The sequence below is a fragment of the Eleutherodactylus coqui genome, chromosome 4, assembly GCF_035609145.1.
Source record: "Eleutherodactylus coqui strain aEleCoq1 chromosome 4, aEleCoq1.hap1, whole genome shotgun sequence".
NCBI classification, from domain to species: Eukaryota; Metazoa; Chordata; class Amphibia; order Anura; family Eleutherodactylidae; genus Eleutherodactylus; species Eleutherodactylus coqui.
This window is the reverse complement of record NC_089840.1, coordinates 89,242,850-89,265,086: the sequence shown is the minus strand read 5'-3', so window position 1 is coordinate 89,265,086 and position 22,237 is coordinate 89,242,850. Positions and strand designations below refer to the sequence as shown.

General features: G+C 43.7%; 1 protein-coding gene across 2 annotated transcripts in view; it reads left to right on the top strand.

Annotated features, from left to right (window-relative positions):
• The window catches only part of PCYT1B (phosphate cytidylyltransferase 1B, choline), an 86,807-nt gene that overhangs the window by 41,707 nt on the left and 22,863 nt on the right, over positions 1-22,237 (top strand). For both annotated transcript variants that reach the window (XM_066599855.1, XM_066599856.1), the window contains exons 3-5: positions 10,822-10,938; positions 14,517-14,668; positions 20,170-20,248. In XM_066599855.1, the coding sequence (XP_066455952.1) occupies positions 10,822-10,938; positions 14,517-14,668; positions 20,170-20,248 (348 nt within the window). The remainder of the gene's footprint in view (positions 1-10,821; positions 10,939-14,516; positions 14,669-20,169; positions 20,249-22,237) is intronic.

Genomic DNA, 22,237 nt, shown 5'->3' with positions numbered 1-22,237 from the left:
GAAAGAAAATGGGGTACGCCACCTCAAAATCCCCTCACTTCCATCATATTTTCACTAGAAAATGTTTATTATTACTAATAATAGCAAGAAATGAGTGGCAGAAGCTTATGTAACAAAACTATAACCATGCCAGGTAAGGAGTGGGTTGGATCAACTTCTGGAAGTATACTGAAGCCAAGAAATACAAATCATCCCTACAGTAGATCATTTCATGGTGATAGTGATTAATTGAATTATTGCCACTGCGTTTAGCACTTGTCATGTCACCTTCTATCTGAGAAATATACCCCAATCCATGCTCTTAGCTATACCATAAACATTTTGTGGCTTAAAATGTTGATCCATGATCTTTGTCGCCTAAACAAAAGTAGTCAAAAGTGGACTGAAAACCATCAGTGTTGTCCAAGGGAAAAAGATGACTGAAGTGTATGTAGGAGGGGGTCCTACCACTGGCATAACTATAGGGGATTCAGGGGATGTGGTTTCACCAGGGCCCAGGAGATTTAGGGGGTCCATAAGGCCTCTCTTCTCCATATAGGGAGCCCAGTACTATGAAAAAAGCATTATAGTTGGGGGCACTGTTACAGGTTTTGCATTAGGGCCCAGGAGCTTCAAGTTACGCCTCTGCATTAAAGAGTTAAGAGTTTATTTTGGGGGTCCCCAAGATAAATTTTTGCACCCGGGCCCATGAGTCTTTAGCTACGCCCCTGTTTTACCAAAACTTTTTAAAGGTTTCATCAATGGACAATGACCTATGACTACTCTAAAAGAAATGCAAGTCATTTTCGGTCTGACTGCATACAACTTAAATTGTTTCCCTGGATGCCCCTTTATGGAAAAGTAGCAAAGAAAAAGATATTAATTGGAAGACATAATGGTTACACTTTGCAAAAGACATGTGACAAATTGTATAATCAAATGAAAAACAAAGCATCTATGATGTAATGAGATTAAAAATAAGTTTACTAGCCACCCAAAAAAATGCTATGTTTTGCTTAGGCCAGATATTGCATATCACCAAAAACATGTCAACCACTTCAAGCATCAATTCCAGAACAATAGAGACCTAGTGCATTTTCTAGCCAGTACTACCAGGATTATCAGAAGTGAGACCATAAACCTAAGGGGTTCTTTGGCTATCCCCAATGACCTCCAAAAATGTTGGACTTTCCTTCAGGAGAAAGCAAGGTATGTTCCTTCATTGGCCTTCTAGGGTCGTAAATAGTATTAGAAAAACAAAAATAAAGAAATGGATACAAGGTGGCTGGTAAAAGCATACTTGGGGTATAAACAATAACTCTTGTCAATATACCCTATTAGGGCATATCGATGTCATGGGGGGAGTCCTGTTTAGGAGCCAGAACAGTGAGCTGTACTTCAAGCAGCCCTCATTATGGTGAACTCGGCACATCCATGCATTACATGGAAGACCTTTCAAATAAACAGCCGCATGTATTGCTACATGTTTTGTTAGGCATTGTTTTCCCTGGTAATAACAGCTGATTGGTGGGGATTTACGTCTCTGCTAGAGGCTCTTTTTGGAGCCTCCAATGTAGATCAAGAAGAAAAGGCTATACAATTAGTGCAACATGCTATGCTATTTCTATTGGAAAATTTCAGGTGACATGCTGGACGCCTTGTAATCAATACGGTTTATTGGATCTGGCATAAAAGGAATCTGGTGCTTCTGTTATTTTTGTTTAGCGCCTACAATTGGGGTGAACAATGAAAATTATACCGAATCTCCAAAGGAGCTGTAAATATGGCTTTAAAGACGTTGACAGGCAGGTGACGTGCCAGCTATATTTTGTGAAAGAGATTGTCTTCATGAGAGATCCCATTTAAGATCACAGACAAAGCAGAGGAGTCCGACAGGTAAGAAAAAAACAGTACCAAAATAGGTAAACAGGAATGCTGGAGACTGTTATCCTGATGAGGAAAATAGATTTAAAATAGTCCACTAGTTATCCTGACACCATTACATAATTATAAGGCGTACAGGGTACAAGATCCCAGCCTGCAAGAAGAGACCCTGTTTGACCCAACCAAAGTGGTCAGTGTCACGTACGCAGGGCGAGGGCGAGGAAGGAAAGGCTCTTAGGTTGTGGAGTGACTGGTACCCAACTTTCCAGACTCCTGAAAAGCGACCATGAGCCACAGCCACAACTCTACAGCAACCCACCTGGCCCTGCACTTATTAACAATTTGTCCCTCACTGGACAAGAGGAGAGAGGGGAAGGGACGATACCTATCGATCCCGCCTCTGGTCCTCAAACACTCTGCAGTATTGCAGGCTGGCAGTCGTTAGAATACAGGCTGGTTTGTATTTAGCGTTCTCCGACTTCTGCACGCATGCGAAGCGGAAACTCAAATCACCAACCTGGTCAGTTCTAACGCACTCCAGAACTCTACAATATGCATACAAAACGCTGCCACCACCAATTTGGTTACGGTAAATTGGAACCCGATTTCTGAATACAATCTTCGGAGAATATGGTTTCGTGTTAACACGGACGAGGCTCACTAATTAATTTAAAGTTTAATCCTCAAAGAATAGAGCAGTGCTTATTTACAGAAAAAATACGAAAATGATGTTACAAGATAAATGGCAAGAGACTTACATATGATATCACAAACAGTAAAATAACAGGGATTAAAAGAAGAGAGTTACCATTCTGTGGCGTGGAGTCGCGCCAGAACTGCGGACCAGACCTCACGTATAGTGACCTCCAAGGGGCTGACCCCGAGCCCACGTCCGTGTGCGATTTTTAAACTCTCACTGGGGTAACTCCCACATAGTTCCTTCCAGCCCCCATGGGGGTTGGCTCATCTTGGAACACATAATTCCCTGAAATACATATTTCCTTCATAACTCCGTGTGGGTGTGACCCACCATGAAAATATGACAACGATGTTTCCTGTTGTGATTTTACGTGTGTTTTGAGCCCACGCATGAGTAGTTTTGGACGCATCTGATCCGAGATACGCAATTCTCGGTTCCTGAGCGTCGTGCAAATGTGGGTGTCCCTGCATCTTATTTGCGGGGATGCGACGTTCCCTAAAATATCCTCGTCAGTGGGCAGCGACGTACAGATCTTTCATAGTTTTTAAATTACATTTTCCTTTGTCTTAAGGGCACGTTCTTTTGTTAACTTTGCCTCCAAAAGTTATCAGGTCAGTTACGACCATTAGGACCAGTAAGGGAGGGAAAGAGCTGCTGGAGGTGTGAAGCCTATTTCCTCTCCTTATTTCCTAAGAAACATTTGCTGGCTCTGGCTCCAGAGGGGCTGTAGGACATCAAAGACCCCCTGGGGGAGAAGTGTAACAGCCTTTCCTGAAGTCTACTTCAAAGGTAGCTCAGTACTCAGCTTTCCTATATGCGGAAAGACCATTAACTCTTCTCTCTACAAACTATACAAAATGACTGACAGACTACAACTTCCACATCACAATGCATATCTATTAATCACATATCTTTATCTATCACTCGGGTATCTATCTACCCTTCTATTCTCTATCTAGTAAGGGGAAAGGATGTCAACTCAGCTTTCCTAGTGTCCTGAACGTCAGCTGACTGATACTGGACAGCTGGGGGGACACTTTATTCATCTCTTTTTACTACACCTCCCCTTTTTAGAGTGGGTGTAGTAGGTTGATCCCACAGATCGCCTACGAAACCCACCTCTACTCCGCTCTGCTGGGACAGAGCAGCCTTTAGGGATGAAAAGGAACACTCCCAATTGGTGGTCCAGCTGACCACCTGTAGCTGATGCTCCTTGTCTCAGGTATCTGCCAATGCCATTGGCTCAGATCCATGATAGTTATGTATTGGGCCTTGGCCAGCCAGTCCAACAGCTCGGCGAGGCGGGGCATCGCATAAGCTTCAGACACAGTGATGGCGTTCAACTTGTAGTCCCGACAGAACCGGGTTGTCCGGTCCTCCTTTGGCTCCCGGACTACAGAAGAGGCCCCTGCACTCTGGGGCTTCTGGAAGATGTCCAGGTGCAACATCTCCTCATCGTCCCACTTCATATCTGCCTGCACCTCTGGGGAGACTTGGTAGGTAGACTGCCTACCCAGGGGACGGCTTCCAGGGTTCACCTGGTGAACTGTCAACTGGGCCACCCCTGGTTTCCTAGTGAAAGCAGACATGAAGGGGAGTAGGCCTTCCTGAAGCTGGGACCGCTGGTCCCCAGAAAGCTGCAGGCTGTGATCTGTGTCCCTGATGGATCCGTCCACCAGCGGGGTGGCTAGCAGATCCACATGGATATTACCTTCATCGGGCACAGAGAGAGGTTCCCTCGTGAGGTCCCTCAACACCCCCAAGCTGGCATCAGAATGCCCAGCGGCCTGGAACTCCTGGCTGGGAGCAGCCAGGGTCGATGTCAAGTACAGGACCCCACTGGGGTCAGACAGTATGTCAGCTGGATTCTGGGGGAATGCCACCTCTTTCAATCCAACTGGGCATACTTCTGGGTCAGCGTTGTTTACTGGTCGGCTTTCACCTGCCGCATCACACCATGCGATGGTACGTGCAGGCTCTGACCGAGCACAATTCACATTGCTGTTATTTCTTGGACTACCGTCCGTACTTATTACCGGAGATATGGGGAAATCCTCTGTGACATCACACACAGGTGTGACATCACTGAGTTCCACCGTGTCACAGGACACCTCAACATTATTAGGCTGCGTCAGTTCAGTGAGCTCAAGAGTGGTGCACATCGCGTCGTCGCTGCCACTGCTACACCATTCAAGAGCATCACCAACCTCCGCAGGAACACACATGACATCAACATTTTTATTCATAGCAACAATGACTTCATACTTGTGCATTTCATCAGATCTTAGCAAAACATTGGCAGGCAGGTCATCAGATACCTCCACCTCCCGCAAATCCCTCCCTGCACCCATATCGGGATCCACCCGGATCATAGGCAGGGTAGGGTGGGTGTCCCCAATTTCCATCACAGTCACAGTCCTTTCAGGAATCATGTCCGTGGGGGACACCAGTTCAGTGAGCATGATGGTCCTCTCTGCATCAGTATCATGCAGCTCCATAGTCACAGTCTTTCCTACAGCGATGGTTTGCCAGTTGCCAGTGTCCTTTCTACTACCCCCACCGGCCCGGATAATACCTGCGGCAGGCTCAGGGGGCTTGGAGACGGGGCCTGTCTTCACGTCAGGGCAAGTGGCGCTGACGGGGCCCACTTTATTGCAGGAAAAACATTGGCATGTCTCCCTATGAGACTTGGAGGGTGGAGAGGGAGCAGACCCCCCTGACGATCTAGGCAAAAGGGGTAAGGGTTGGTCAGAGTCACTGTTCTGCTTACCCTCTCTCCAGCTGGTTTCAGATACCTGCAGATCCGGTCTCTGGTCAGCGACGTAGCTATCCGCAGCTTTGGGGTCACAGTCCAGAACACACTGGCGGATGTCCTCCGTACCAGTCTCCAGGAACTGCTCCTTCAGCATGATATCTCCCAGGTCCGCAGACTGGGTGATGGGTTGTTCTTTGATCCACTGTCGGACCAGGGCTGCTTTGATGGCCTCGTAGTCACCATCCTGTTCTCGGGGCACTTCCGTAAGCACCTCCAGGGCCTTGCCCATAAGCCCTGGGGTCAAGTACCTGGCCCATTGCTCGGTGGGCAGCTGGTACTGGTGGGAGACACATTCAAAGTCCCTCAGGAAAATGTCCAGGTCTCCGTCTTCCTCTAGAACAGGGAAGAAATCTCGTTGTGGTTGCACATTTCTCATGCCGTTGGACTCACGTGTCTGTGCTCTTAAAATCTGCGCATCAAGTTCTGCCATCCGCAGAAGGTGCTTACGCTCAGCTTGACGTTCTGCGGCTTCTCGCTGTGCCTGGCGTTCTGCGGCTTCTCGCTGTGCCTGGCGTTCTGCGGCTTCTCGCTGTGCCTGGCGTTCTTGCTCTGCCTGGCGTTCTCGCTTGGCGTTTTCTTGCAGCTGGAAAACATATTGCAGGTAACGCTCAGGGTCCTTTGCACTCAGCTGTTGTAGAGCCTCTCGGATAGGCAAATCAAAGTCCTGCTGAGAGCTGCTATTGCTGGGGTCTCCTCGATTTCGACCCATAGCCTCTTCTCCGATGGAGTCACCCATCTCGGTATCAGGGTTTGCTGTGGCTTGGTGCGAGACATCGTCTTCTCCCAGCACCTCGGTCACCGGCCCCTTTAGCTTAGCAGCCTGGCTTCTAGTTGCCATCTCCGCAGTTGCTTTGCCAAATAAAAGATAGAATAGAAAACAAGAAGAAAGGGAAGGGGACTGTCTAGAGATATCGTAAGTCTCTTACACAAAAAGCACTGAGTGAAACCTCGTAAGAAGGGCACCAATCTTCGCAAAGACTGCGTGCTTCTTTTCGTACAAGGACTAATTGCTTAATCCTGGCACAAACGTGTTAACGTTATCCCACCGCTGCCACCAATTTGTCACGTACGCAGGGCGAGGGCGAGGAAGGAAAGGCTCTTAGGTTGTGGAGTGACTGGTACCCAACTTTCCAGACTCCTGAAAAGCGACCATGAGCCACAGCCACAACTCTACAGCAACCCACCTGGCCCTGCACTTATTAACAATTTGTCCCTCACTGGACAAGAGGAGAGAGGGGAAGGGACGATACCTATCGATCCCGCCTCTGGTCCTCAAACACTCTGCAGTATTGCAGGCTGGCAGTCGTTAGAATACAGGCTGGTTTGTATTTAGCGTTCTCCGACTTCTGCACGCATGCGAAGCGGAAACTCAAATCACCAACCTGGTCAGTTCTAACGCACTCCAGAACTCTACAATATGCATACAAAACGCTGCCACCACCAATTTGGTTACGGTAAATTGGAACCCGATTTCTGAATACAATCTTCGGAGAATATGGTTTCGTGTTAACACGGACGAGGCTCACTAATTAATTTAAAGTTTAATCCTCAAAGAATAGAGCAGTGCTTATTTACAGAAAAAATACGAAAATGATGTTACAAGATAAATGGCAAGAGACTTACATATGATATCACAAACAGTAAAATAACAGGGATTAAAAGAAGAGAGTTACCATTCTGTGGCGTGGAGTCGCGCCAGAACTGCGGACCAGACCTCACGTATAGTGACCTCCAAGGGGCTGACCCCGAGCCCACGTCCGTGTGCGATTTTTAAACTCTCACTGGGGTAACTCCCACATAGTTCCTTCCAGCCCCCATGGGGGTTGGCTCATCTTGGAACACATAATTCCCTGAAATACATATTTCCTTCATAACTCCGTGTGGGTGTGACCCACCATGAAAATATGACAACGATGTTTCCTGTTGTGATTTTACGTGTGTTTTGAGCCCACGCATGAGTAGTTTTGGACGCATCTGATCCGAGATACGCAATTCTCGGTTCCTGAGCGTCGTGCAAATGTGGGTGTCCCTGCATCTTATTTGCGGGGATGCGACGTTCCCTAAAATATCCTCGTCAGTGGGCAGCGACGTACAGATCTTTCATAGTTTTTAAATTACATTTTCCTTTGTCTTAAGGGCACGTTCTTTTGTTAACTTTGCCTCCAAAAGTTATCAGGTCAGTTACGACCATTAGGACCAGTAAGGGAGGGAAAGAGCTGCTGGAGGTGTGAAGCCTATTTCCTCTCCTTATTTCCTAAGAAACATTTGCTGGCTCTGGCTCCAGAGGGGCTGTAGGACATCAAAGACCCCCTGGGGGAGAAGTGTAACAGCCTTTCCTGAAGTCTACTTCAAAGGTAGCTCAGTACTCAGCTTTCCTATATGCGGAAAGACCATTAACTCTTCTCTCTACAAACTATACAAAATGACTGACAGACTACAACTTCCACATCACAATGCATATCTATTAATCACATATCTTTATCTATCACTCGGGTATCTATCTACCCTTCTATTCTCTATCTAGTAAGGGGAAAGGATGTCAACTCAGCTTTCCTAGTGTCCTGAACGTCAGCTGACTGATACTGGACAGCTGGGGGGACACTTTATTCATCTCTTTTTACTACAGTCAGCATGGGAGTAAATCATGCTAGCCTCAGAAGCACTGCTAGTAACAGTAATGCTCCGCATGTGCTTATCTACACAATGCTTGAAAGGCTTGTGAAAGAATATAATGAAAACTGAATACTTCAGGGAAATCTTCCTGCATTTGGTTACAGGTTTATTTCCCAGCAAGCCCAGTCCCAAACACACACAAACACACACACAAAAAAATCTTGTTATTTGTATAGGCCCAACTTATTCTGCAGCGCTTTCAGGTAATGTATTTATTCATCTAGGAAAGCTGAAAGGGAGCTTTGAAGCAGGCTTCAGAAAGACTGTCACATCCCCCCAGGGGGTCTGTGATGTACCACAGCCCCTGCTAAACCGGAGCTAGGAAATGGTTACAGTAGGAGATAAGGACAGAAATAGGCCCTTCACAAGCCAGTAACTTCTTCTTCCCATTTTTCGAGCTGGTTACAGCCAGACCTGATAACTTTTTGGAGCCAAAATCCTATCAAAGGAATTTCGCTCCAAAGGAAAAAATGTAATTTGGAAATTATGTGTACGTCGCAGCCCGCTGACAAGGATATTTTGCGAAATGTCACATCACCACGAATAAGATGCAGGGACTCCTATCCTTGCGTGACGGTCAGAACCGCAAATCTGGGAAAGTATATGTCCGACCCTCTTTGTGTGTGGGCTCCAAACGTATGTAAAATCATGAGAGGAAACTTCGCCATCATATTTTCATTGTGGGTCCGACCCACATGGAGTTATGAAGAAAATATTGATTTCAGGGCCCATGCACCTCGGTATAAGCCAAACTCCCATAAAGGAGGTAAGGAGCTGAATGGGAGTTACCTCGTCAAGGGTTTAAAAATTTCACAGAACGTGTGCTCAGGGTGAGTCCCTTGGAGTACTTCATGACTGTCCTTTAATTTCTGACAAAGAATAGTAACACTCTTACATTGTTTTTTTAATTTGAATATTGTCTGTGATATCCTATGTATGCCTCTTGCCTATTACCTTGTAACATAATTTTTTGTATTTTTCAGTAAATAAGGACTTATACTTTTTAGAATTAAACTTTCAATTAATTAGTGAACCTCGTGTTAACACGAAACCATATCTCTAATGACATATATGTGGATAATTAGCATTCGGGTTCAACGCCCGTGAATGTTGGTGGTGGCAGCGTGTATCTACGTGGGCATTGTAGAGCTCTAGAGTGTGTTAGACCTATCAGGTCGTGATTTGAGCTTCCACTTCGCATGCAGCTTGCATTCTAAGCGATATTGAGCACAGTAATAGGCGGATTGCTGTAGAATTGTGGCCGAAGGTGATGGTTTCTTGTCTGGTGGATGTGCAGCGTCCCGGAAATTTGGGTACCAGTCACTCCATAATCTAAGCCTCTTCCTCGCTACGTGACACCAGCCAAAAGTCCCCCTGCTAAATGCTGACATGAAGAAAATGAATTGTTATCCATTCAGTGCTATATTGTAGGGATTTGCTTTCTCAAATTAGTTTCCTCATGTCTGTTTATCTTAGGTGCATTCATGTTCTAAATCCTTCTAATTTTTTTTTCTCGGGAATAGGAGCAGATAGAAACATGGGAGCACTCTTCAGGGATGAGTGAGGCAGATGGTTGCATCGTCCAGTGCACAGAACCCACGAGACTAGCTGGAATTAGAAGCCTTTTCAATACCTAAAAAGACCATATTTACATTTCAAGAACAGCGTGTAATCATCAGTTTTCTTCACTTGCTTTGAATGACACCCATTGACATTCATCATCAGTTGAGCGAGTCATTCGGTAAAGGTGTCATGAATGTGAAAAATGTGACATTCTAAATAGGCCACACGTTGCTTGGAAACAAACCAAAGGAGCCTCGGCCATGTACCAGCCAGCCCGACAACATGTTTGTGCCAGTGGAACAAGTGGTTCTAGAGGACTGCCGAATGACTGAGGAAGACATCACCTACATAGTCAGCATTTCTGTAGGATCTATGCACACCATCCTACGTGAAGACGGGAAGATGCAAAAAGTTTCCTCTAGTTTGGTGCCGTAAATCCATCAAGACAACGCTCCTTCTCATTGGCAATCCTTATTTAGGGGTTTCTTCATGACAACAACTGGTTCCTTAAGTGGTTCCTCACGTTCCCTACTCACCTGACCTTGCATAGAGCGATTTTGGGCTTTTTCCAACAATGAAGGATGCTTTCCATAGTCGCACATTTTCCAGTCATGCATCTTTCGCATCAGTGATTTTCCAGTAGGCAAAACAGACCCCCAGAGAAGCCATCAAGCAATCATGGTGTCGATATTGTTAAAAATCTGAATGTCAAGAGGGAAATTATGTCTAGAAGTTGACAATACATTCAGCTTTCTGTGCTAAGTAGTTTTTTAGAAAAAAAAATTAGAAGACCTTAGAACTTAAATGCACCTCGTATCTATCTAGCTGTCTTTTTAACTATCAAAATCTATGCCGTATTTCTCAGTTCTCAAGTCGATCAACTATTATAAATCACTGTGTATAATATCACTCTATTAAAATGTTCCTAGTCCCACTGATTACAAATGGCCCCAGGTAACTCAGCTGGAACTCTTGGTTAAAAAATCAATTTATTGAGTTGAATAGAAAAGATGAGACATCGAGCATGGATCTCTCCTCATGGCTGTCTTATGTATGCTTAGTGCATAGATTTCCGATGAGGATGCAGACACTTTGTGAAGCTGCTTTGAAAAAAAAAGACAACTTTTTTTTTCTCTAAGTATAGGTTGAAAAGAATGTCACAGAGCTCCTGAGAGACATGTTGATGCCTTTCCTGTGTCTTTTCCAGTTGACCGACCTGTCAGGGTGTATGCAGATGGAATATTTGATCTCTTCCACTCAGGTCATGCAAGAGCCCTTATGCAAGCCAAGAACCTGTTCCCAAACAGTTATCTGCTTGTTGGAGGTAAACTATGGACTGATAAAAAAAAATGTTGTTGTACTAAAGAAATGTAGGTTTTCATTTTACAGGTTCTGAAATTAGAATTTTATGATGTGGAACCTAAATAGTAGGCCATGTATAAATGTGTTAGTCTTAGAGGTGAAGAGTGAGTAAAATGTATTATTTTTTTAAATCAGTTTTTCTATCTGTTTTTACTCCTTTTTGTAAAAAAAAACTGAAATTTTTTCTTCCCCAGTTGTCTAAAATCTCTCAATGTATGTATCGATCATTAACGCTTAGGGTATGGTACTGTGTGCTGTGCAATTGCATTTCTCATGCATGGGTTGCCACATTTTAAAACATACACCACACTGTATATGATTTTTTGTGGAGCCAACCTGTATAGTAAAGCACTATCAAAAAACACAGTATATCACGGTTTAATTGTCTGGTGGATGCTAGAAGTAACTCCTTTGCCATTGGTGGAATTTGCTGGGGGCTCTATAGACAATCGCAACCCGTGTATCAGCAGTACTTTATGTCCATATGCTAAAGATACCATCTGAACACATTGCAAACCTGACCTTGCAGAGTAACAGGCTAGGCCCCATATGCACTGAAAATAAAATTATCTACTTATAGTCAGTATAAGATCAGAAGTCCCTAGAAATTTTAAAGATTAGACATCGGTACATAGAACTACTGTACATGTTATACATAACTAATTGATTTTATGTACTTCCATTGTTTTGTATTTAGGTTTTAATAATATTTAACTAATGAAAATGAATTATATTAAAGTATATCCAGATGACTTTTCACAATAAACTGCCATATGTGCACATAAAGATTAACACTATTTTTGGCCATTACTGACATAAATATGGCATTTTCACTATTTTTCCAATATGCAGGCTGTACATCTAATCTTCAGTTCCCTTTGAGCTAGTGAAAGGTGACTGCTGCCTTGCTGTGTTCTATATACTGTGAACATAGAAGATTGCAAATTCTGCTCTTTTTAGCACACACACATAACTGTTATCAGAGAGGCCATAAGAGAAGTACTGAGCAGTGGAGATATGATTTTAGTAACTGTAAAATAGTAAATATATCACTAGCTCCAGCTGTATGTCTCTGTGAGTCTCTCACCCACCAGCAACTCCCTCCTCACTGCTATAGACTGCTCTGGGCAGCATCAGTCATGACCCTTCTCAACTTCCTGTTCTCTGTCTTTTTTTTAATCTCTGTTACTAAAGACAGGCATCACTTGACAACAGGCAGTGAAAAGCAAATTAGAAGGGAAATCCCTAGTGGCCAGCATTTAGTGGGAATTTTTTAACATCATGTTAGTTAAATAACGTGATTTTCGCACTTTTGCTAGTTATCACACTGGTTATAAAATAAGCACACATTATTTGGAAAGTTGGTGACCATTTAAAAGACAACTTCAACAATACCTCAAACTTTAGTTCACTGCAATTTTACTTTGCCCACCCCTACCCCAATTCATTTATGGAGTCACAATCAATAAATAAATCAGATAGTTATCAAACATTGAAGTTTGCTCCTCTAATTAAAGCAATGACTGAAAGGATATACCTAAATTACTGCCTTTAACCCACTGCTGTTCGAGTTCCATGAGAGAAGCATACTGATGTAGCCAAGTTTAATTTGACTCCTAAAGAGTTCTAACTTTCTGTGCCACAGTTTATTTGCCTGTTCAATTGCTTTACAATGGTTCTGTTGTGTTAAAGATAATGATAGCTTTCTAATGGCTTTAGAAGAAATAACTTGTCACAGAATGTTTTCACAATCATATTAAAGTTGGCTACATAAGTATATCTGTCCTATAAGTTGCAGTAGCTCCACCGTCTGTAGTCTGGTTGAAGTGGAACAGAGTATTCGCTTAGCAGTGTCTAATATATAGACGTTACGCCGATTGGTGGCTTTCCACATGTACTAATGAAGGAGCAGAGTTCAGCAAGTAGCCTATACTGCACATTGCTGACTGTATATACTCTATTCTACTTCAAACAGACTACAGGCAGTGGAGCTGCTACAACTGATAAGACACATTTACTTGCAGGCTTCTCTTGTGGAATCAAATAGCAGTGGATTGAAGGTGCTGTCATTATACAAGATAACATCACTCATCAAACTGGAGTGTTTGGATACCCAACATAAAATTTATAGTTCAGAATGTCAGCATGACAAAGTAATCAGAAATCTTCCTAATTGGTGATGTGGATAGACATGTCCTCTTATAGTGAATGATCACTGCATTAGGAACATCTACTCAATTATTTGGGTCAACCTTCATGGGCGATTTATGGCTTTCAGACATTAGGGAACAGATTGTACAATGTGGCAAACATCCTTCATAGCCAATCTGACCCATGCCTGATGCAGAAGCACTGTCAGTTGGTGCATATTTTCTGGATAAGTGGAAGCAGATCTTTCAGGTATTTCCATTCATGTCCAAAACATATTTACTGGGGTTACAATCCATTAAGTTTGGGGACCAAGGCAGTGTAGAGAATCCACTGTCGAGTTTCTCCAACCACTGCTTAGTGATCCAAACTCAATGATATGCAGCCTTGTCCTGTTAAAAGATGGCACTGTAGTCGGGAAAGACTTCCTGAAGATATAAGTGTAGATGGTCAGGTAACAGGTCCCTGTGGGGTTCACCAATCAAGGATTGTGATATAGTGACCAATGGTCCTAAGCCATGTAAAAAAAAACACTCCCCAAACCATGACATTGCCACCACCCCCTTGCTGAACCCCAATGGTGCACTTATGGGATATGTCTACATGTTGTTTATGCCATGTGTGGACCTAGCCATCTATATGGTTCAGCAGAAAACAGGACTCATCATTCCAGATGACCTTCTGCCATGTGTCCAAGCTCCATTGAGGCGAGGTGTTGTTGGTGTTGATGCAGGGTCATCATAGGCACCCTTGTTGGTCTTCAACTATTGAACCCCAGTCGACACAAGGCATGCTGCATAGCCATTGTGGAAATTTGTCTAACTTCCCTGCTGTGTACTGCTGGGTCAGTTGATCCACTATGCTATCATTGCTGAGATGCCAGATATGCCACCTGATGTCCACCTCTAAAATCAACCACACATACCCTGCTGCTATGTGATCTTCTGTTGGATATCCGTCTGTGGTTCAACCAGTCTTGGTATACTCTTGACAGCTTGGTTCAGGAACAGCCAATAAGTGCGGCTGCTTCAGAAATTATGGCAGAACACCTCCGGGAATCTGCTTGTGGTCAAAGTCACTCAAGTCACCATGTTTACCCATGACTGCTAAATGTTACCTTCTGATGCGCAGGGGAGAGGTTCGCACATTATCTGAGAGCAGATAGCGGCCATCACGTGGTACCGCATTACTGACCACAAGATGTCATGCGCCAGCTGATCCTAATACAGTGATCATTCAGTGTATATCGGAACAAACATTTTTTGTTTTAGATAAAATTGTTAAACAACTATTATAGGTGCCAATACATGTATCCATTGTATAGTGTCTGTATTTCATCACCATATAAAGCAGAAATGCCCAAAGGAACAGTTTTCTGATGGTGTTTGTTAGTTTGCAGTGATGAGCTAACTCACAAGTACAAGGGTTTCACAGTAATGAATGAAGATGAACGCTATGAAGCTCTGCGCCACTGTAGATATGTGGATGAAGTGATCACTGATGCGCCGTGGACGCTCACTCCAGAATTTTTAGAGAAACATAAGGTAAAAATAAACATTCTTCTTACTAACATTGTGTTGATATTTCCAACCTAATTCCAGTTATCACAATGGGTTTTATAACTTCTCTGTACATCTGGTACAAAAAAGAGCAATTCCAGAAGGAGTAGCAGTTACAACTTTTTTATTTTTTCGTCGACGTAGTTGAACAATGGCTCACTTTTTGCGGGATGTCCTGTACTTTCTGTTAGTCCCAATTTGGAATACATACGACTTTTTGATAGCTTTTTATTGCGTTTTTTCTGGGAGACAGGGTAACTAAAAAAAATGCATTTCTGGCGTTCTTTATTTTTTTTTTTTGGACGACGTTCACTGTGCGGGAAAAATAATGCACTACTTTGATAGATCAGACTTTTACAAGCACGGCGATACCAAATACATATTTTTATTTTATGATTTAGATTTTTTAATAATAGATATGGCAAAAGGGGGGTGATTTAAACTTTTATAACTTTTTTTTTTTTTACAATTAAAAAAACTTTATAGATTTTTTTTTTACTCTACTTTAAAGTCCCCCTGGGGGACTACAACCAGCTATAGCATTACGTCATAATGCCATTTAACAGGCAGTCTATCAAGCCACCCCACGGGGATGGCTTGATAAGCAGTCTGGTAAGGCAGCCCTGGAGCCTTTCAGAAGGCCCCCGGCTGCCATGACACCTGCACGGCTCCCCCGATCTCACCGTGGGGGGCCGTGCGGGAACCCCGAACATTGTTCGGGGGATTTAAATGCTGCTGTCAGAATTGACAGCGGCATTTAAATGGTTAATAGCCGCGATCGGCCGATAGCGGCTGTTGCCTGCGGGTGTCAGCTGTAACAAACAGCTGTTGCCTGCACTGTATGAAGAGAGGTTGCCCCGCAAGCTCTCTTCATACATACCCCGCCGGTCCATGAAGTACCTATATGTCACGGAGAGGGAAGGGGTTAAAATACAGTGCCAAACCTGCCCCCAGGTTATGTTGGGTATTGCAACTCAATCCTATTCACTTTAATTGAGCTGAGCTAAAATACTAGATACTGTACAACCCACGGACAGATGTGGTTATGTTTTTTCAAGAAAGCTGCAGTTTTATGCTAAACATAGACCTCACCGCCCGATGACCCCTGCGTACCTGTCAGGCGTCTTTGCACAGCACTGTGGATGTGGACGGCACTCCATTGGGCACTGCGCAGTAGCCACCGGCAATCTGGAGTGACGCAGATCCCGCCGTACTTCCGCAGTGCTCACTGTGGAAGTGCTGCGGGACGGCCAGCTTCCATTGACTTCAATGGAAGCTGGCCATGCGTAAGCCATACAAAATCGCAGCATGCTGCAATTTATTCTCTGTGAGCGGAAAATCGCAATCGACTTCCGCTCATGGAGATGAAATGGCGTTTTGCCATTGAATACTAAGGGCAGTATTTGCTGCGGAGTCCGGAGGTGAACGCTTGCCGCGAACTTCGCAGTGTAAATACGACCATGTGCAGGAGGCCTAAGGATGGTGTCGCACGCAATGTTTTAGGAAAAATACCATATTTCAGGTAGCATTTTTCCACGTATTTTTTTGCCATTTTTGTAAGACATGTTGCAGCCAGACATTGGCTGGAAATGAATAGGGAAATGATAAATGCAATACAAACAGTGCCTTTTTTTCACTTGTCATGCATGTTTTTGGTTAGTGGCGTTTTTATTTTTTTATCACAACAGGCTGTCAGTTTGGCATTGCTTTCTGGTGTCTATGCAAAGACTTCCCTGCAGAACCTGAAAAATGCCTAAAAATGTGTCAACAAACAAAACACCACCTGCTGAAACAAAATCCCCGCCTGCTGAAAGAGTTGCCTCTGATTGGCTGAGAGCTGTGACCAATTAGAGGCAGTGCTCAGCCATTGAATGACAGCTGGGCGCTGCCTGTGATTGGTCTCAGCCGTTCAAAGCCAACGCTCAGCTATTCATTGAATTCAATGAATGGCTGAATTCAATCTATTCAACTCTATGCCACGGCAAATTACTGCAGTTCTGAAGGCCAAAAGAAGGCCGATGCATGAAAAGGAAAATCCAGCGCTTATAAGAAAGATATGAGCAAAATAATTTGGAGCAACGAAATAAATCGGAAGTAAAAAGTTTGACTTACTTCTGGGGAGGCTTCAGTGTCCTCAAGACCGCCCTGAGAGAAATTATGGATCCAATAATATTGTAGAAGCCTTTAATAGATCCAAGGATATAATGGTACAACGGTGGATGTAACAGACCGGATAACATAAATAGCATGCAACACGTTTTGGGGCTAAGCAGTGCCCCTTTCTTAATCTTCTGAATGAGCACTGGATTTTGTTTTCTATACATTGGCTGTACTTCCTGGATTCCATTGTGATATCTGGTGTGGTCCGGACGCTCTCCCTCTTTGTGGATATACTTGGATTCATAAGGAATAATGTTCTTTTTTGGCTCTTTGTGGTGTTTACAGGCTTAGCGGTCTAACTATATTTTTTGGGGTTTGGTCGCTAATACCAGGTAAGTCCTATTCACATCCATATCTATAATAAAAGATATCCCTTTCCTCAAACATAGTCAGCGCTGCCCCTAGCTTTGAAGGCCAAAGGAAGTCCATGTTAATAGATGGGTGTCTCAAATAAATGACCATTCAATGTAGTCTATGACCCTGGAACACCAGTAATTTTGCATTATTTGTGTTCGAAACAATGATATCTCAGAAAAGTGAATACGAACACCCCTGCTGAACAATACACCTGTGGCGGGAAACAGGACAGAGTCATCGATAAACAATGGACTCCTGAAAATGAGAACAGTTTTACACAAATTAGAAGCAGAAATAAGGGTTGCATTTTGAGTGAAACCCCCTGTATGTTACAATACCAATAGCTCGGTTGATAGACATTATGAAGCAAACCTACAGAAAGCAACATCAACAAAGTTTCAACATTTTTAAATGACATTGCAGAAAAATCATGATTTGGTTTTGGGTTTAGATTTGACACAAATTAGGAAGAAATGCTTTAAATCTTCCTTGATCTCTTCCTCGTCATAGATGCATACTTTACAGATATGCCAGAATTTGAATTGCTTTGATCAAATACAATTTGATTCATTAAAGTTTCATATAATTCCAGGGAACCCTCGAGCTAGAGTTTTTTTTTTTAAACTTTCCCTTATATACTTTACAGATGATGAGGTTGATTCCGTAAAAAAAAGGCCCAAATGAAAAGCGCTCAAAGAAAAAAGCCCACAGCCATGAATACCATCAGCAAAATTGTCCACATGGAAATTTGCCCATGCGGAAAGTTGCCCACATGGAAAGTTGCTTGCACAGAAATTTTCCCACACGTTTGTGCACCATTACAGCACCACAAAGTTATAGATCTGTGATATTTGTGGTGCAAGGTGAGGATGTTCACATGATATGAAGAGATGAGCGAGTATACTCGCTAAAGGCAATTGCTCGAGCGAGCATTGCCTTTAGCGAGTACCTGCCCGCTCGAGACAGAAGGTTCGGGTGCCGGCACGGGGGAGCGGTGAGTAGCGGCAGTCAGCAGGAGGGAGCGGGGGGGGGGGGGGGGAGAGAGGGAGAGAAAGATCTCCCCTCCGTTCCTCCCCGCTCTCCCCCGCAGCTCCCTGCCCGCCGCCGGCACCCGAACCTTCAGTCTCGCGCAGGCAGGTACTCGCTAAAGGCAATGCTTGCTCGAGCAATTGCCTTTAGCGAGTATACTCGCTCATCTCTAATGATATGCAATCTGATAGTGATTTTAGGTTGACCTAGCGGAAAAATTAAGATGATTTGTGCTTTGCAAATACATATTTGTAGCAGTCTGTCATTATCATCAATAGATAGATACAGTTGGGTCTCATCACTAACTACTTCTGCTTGCTCCTGACTCCTGACCCGAGCCCAGCGCTCGGCAGCACACGGTGAGCTCAGGGTAAAGCAGAAAGCGGTGAGACTCAGAAGGTGTATCAATGCTATCTGTACTCACAGAGTTATCACTGTGTTGGCTGTGGTATTACATAGGACTGCTGTGAACATCTATTACATTATCTGTACTCACAGAGTTATCACTGTGTTGTCTGTGGTATTACATAGAACTGCAAGAAACATCTACTATATTATATATACTAACAGAGTTATCACTATGTTATATGTGGGGTTAAACGGGACTGCAGGGAACATCTACTACATTAGCTGTACTCAGGGAGTTAATACTGTGTTATCTGTGGGGTTACATAGAACTGCAAGAAACATCTACTACATTATATGTACTCAAAGAGTTATCACTGTGATATATGTGTGGTGTTACATAGGACTGCAGGTCACATCTACTTGATCTGTACTCATAGAGCTATGTGGTGTTACATAGTCCGTACAGCTAGTGTAATAAATGTTCCCTGCAGTCCTGTCTGGCAGGAGCCAGCCACTAGTGCCCAAAGGAACAGTGGGCTGCTGGCTGGCAGATTGTTGTGTTAGCTGGGAGCGGCCTTCCACATATATTGAGGGTGCAGCTGATGGAGATCCTCAGTTTCCTATAAGAATATGGAATCATCATGATAATGCACTTAATTCCCTATTCCACTGCAGTCATCCCAACATGTGGTTTCTGTGTGATGGATTGCAGACGGACCTACCACAAATTAACACTAGCTAATGCACAGGCATACAAGGCAATGTATCACATGGTTGCCACTTCTGTAAGGACTATCAGCAAGTGAAAGATAAACTGAAGTACTTAAGCAGATTGGCTAATTTGCAGTAAAGAATTGTTTTTCATTATGTGTGCAATGATTGTTTAATAAACTGAAGTTATTGTTATTAGAACTCGTTAGTAAAGTGAAAATTAATTGCCCACATGGACAAAATAACAGTGTGGGCAACTTTCCATTTTGGCAATTTTCCTGTAGGCATACATGGTCGTGGGCATTTTTCTGGCCTCTGATGAAGTTAGAGTTTACATTATGTCTATAGCCTAGTCTGGTGACTGTCTACAGCAACAACATTTCAGGAGCCATTGATTACAGTGAGCACTATGTGCTGGAGCAAATATTAATCACTGTTGGTTTTATTGTCCTCATATTAATAATTTCAAGGGAACCGGTCACCTACCTAAAGCACCATAAACTAAGTTATGGTGCTGATAGGGCAGGTGACAGGGAGCCAGGTGCTGTATTTTTTATACTCACCTGCTTCCTGGTTCCGACGGTGCCCGTTGGCCAAAAATCGGACCTTTTTCAGAGTCTCTTATGCACGCTCTCTCATATACTTGTATAGGAAGGCGCATGCACAAGACTCTGAAAAAAGTCAGATTTTCCTTATGGTGCACGGATTTCAGCGACGGGCACTGCTGGAACCAGGCAGCAGGTGAGTATAACAAATACAGCACCCAGCTCCCTATCACCACAACAGCACCGTAACTTAGTTTATGGTGCTGTAGGCAGGTGACAGGTGCCCTTTAGTTAAACTTGTACAGTTCAATAATGTGCTGTGTCCTTTATTTCCAGATTGACTTTGTGGCTCATGATGACATCCCATATTCATCAGCAGGTTCTGATGATGTCTATAAACACATAAAGGAGGCAGGTAATCTGCTTTTTTCTGCAGCCTGTGCTTTAACTCGGTGATCTGCAGGGTGTTCTGTGGGGGCAGCATGTATACTATCCTACTAGAAGTATTTGGACACCCCTGCCAGTATAATAGATGATGTCTTGTTAATATGTTACATGAGATGCAGGTCCTTGAAGACAGGGGCCAGGGCTGGGGCAGGAAGGCAGGAGCCCCCAGGGACGGTCCCCCAGCACGTGTAGGGTTGCCTGTAGGCTCAGAGTGCTACCCCCACTGAAATCACAAGCTACAAATCTCCACTTTGCTAGTAATAACAGCACTGCTCTAAATTGAGAAGAGGAGGTCAAGCCTGCAAGCTCCAGACCTGTGTGCAGGGAGATAGATTGCATGATAATGTGGGCACGACTCTGTCTGCTGTCTGTGTGGTGGATCTAATGCTCTTTCATGTCTTTCAAGCCTCTCCAGGCTGGAGCAAGGCACTGGCAGTCAGGCCAGTGAGTAGGGGATAGAAGAGGGAATCTGTATAGACTGCAGAGAAGAGGCTCAGTCCTCAGCTGTTAGGGCACAACTCCTCTAAAACTGAAGGCCCTTCTGTTGTCCTAAACACCCAGACTCCATCTGTAGAAAAGGTAATTTACAGTATGTGTAAATAGTGTGGAAATGTGTTTTAAGGCTCTATCTACATCTACGTCGGACACTCCGTACTAACAGAATAGGTGATAAATGTCTGATCAGTGGGGGTCTGACTTCTTCCTCACTACACCCCTAGCAGTGAGGAGGAGCTTGAAGGGAGGATTAGCGCTGTGAACAGCTAGAGATAGCCGAACATTTGTACTCAGCTATCTCCGGCAGTTCCATAGAGTAGAAATAAATGTATGTAGGTGCAGGTTAAGGCCCTTTTATACCTAGCAATTATCGTGCAAATCAGTAGATCTAGTGGTTTGCACCATAATTGTTAGGTGTAAATGCGTGCAGTGATAAATCATTAGATTATCGCTGATCGACTCTTTCATGCAAACCTGAAAATCATCATTTGTCTGCCACTGTATCATTTGAGAATAGAAAGCAGTGGCAGAAGGGTTGACTAGAGATGCGGTTATGATCCAATGAATGATCAAAATTACCCGATCATTGCTCAGTGTAAATGCATGCCTAGCAAATGATATACGATTGTTACATCACTGCTGGTTGCTTGCTCTGGCTGATTTATCTTGCCATGTAAAAGGGCCTTTACTGTGGCAGCAGAACAAAGGCAAACATACAAACAGGTGTGTAACAGTGGTTGTCTTGTCGCTGGCATCACTGCCGGAGTAATGTGCATCTACATACATTTATTTCACTTTGCATATGCTAGCTAACCATAGTTTTTGCATACACAGTACACCAACCAGCTACTGTAATAAATTAACCCTTTCCAATCCAATTTGTATCCTGGTTTTCCTACTCTTTTTCTGCCGTTATCCAACGGCGCTATATGCTGGCTAAAGCCAGTACTGCATGAGGTGACACGTTGGATAGGCTCTGACAGCAGAGAGGCTGGCAATATACAGTAAGAGAACCCCGACGGATGTCTTCCAACATCGGAGCTGTACAGTCTTAAATCATAATATCTTCAGAGGTCAGACAGTGGATTGGAAAGGGTTAAAACCTGCTACCTAATATTGTGCAATCTCCTTTTTGCCTCCAAAATAGCATTAACCGTTTGAGGCATGGACTCCACAAGACCTCTGTAGTATCTGCCACTTAGACATTAGCAGCAGAGCCTTTAAGTCCAGTAAGTTCTGTGTTGGAGACCCTGTGGATCGGACTTGTTTTTCCAGCACAACTTAGGGCGTCTAAATTAGTTTGAGGTCTGGGGAATTTTGAAGCCAAGTGATCACCTTATGAAATGGAAAAGAGGAAACAGCAACACAGTATAGCATGTGCACACTCCATATATCAGCTTTATTAACAAACACTAATTAAAAACACTAAAACAAACTCAAAAAGACATCATTGTCAATAATT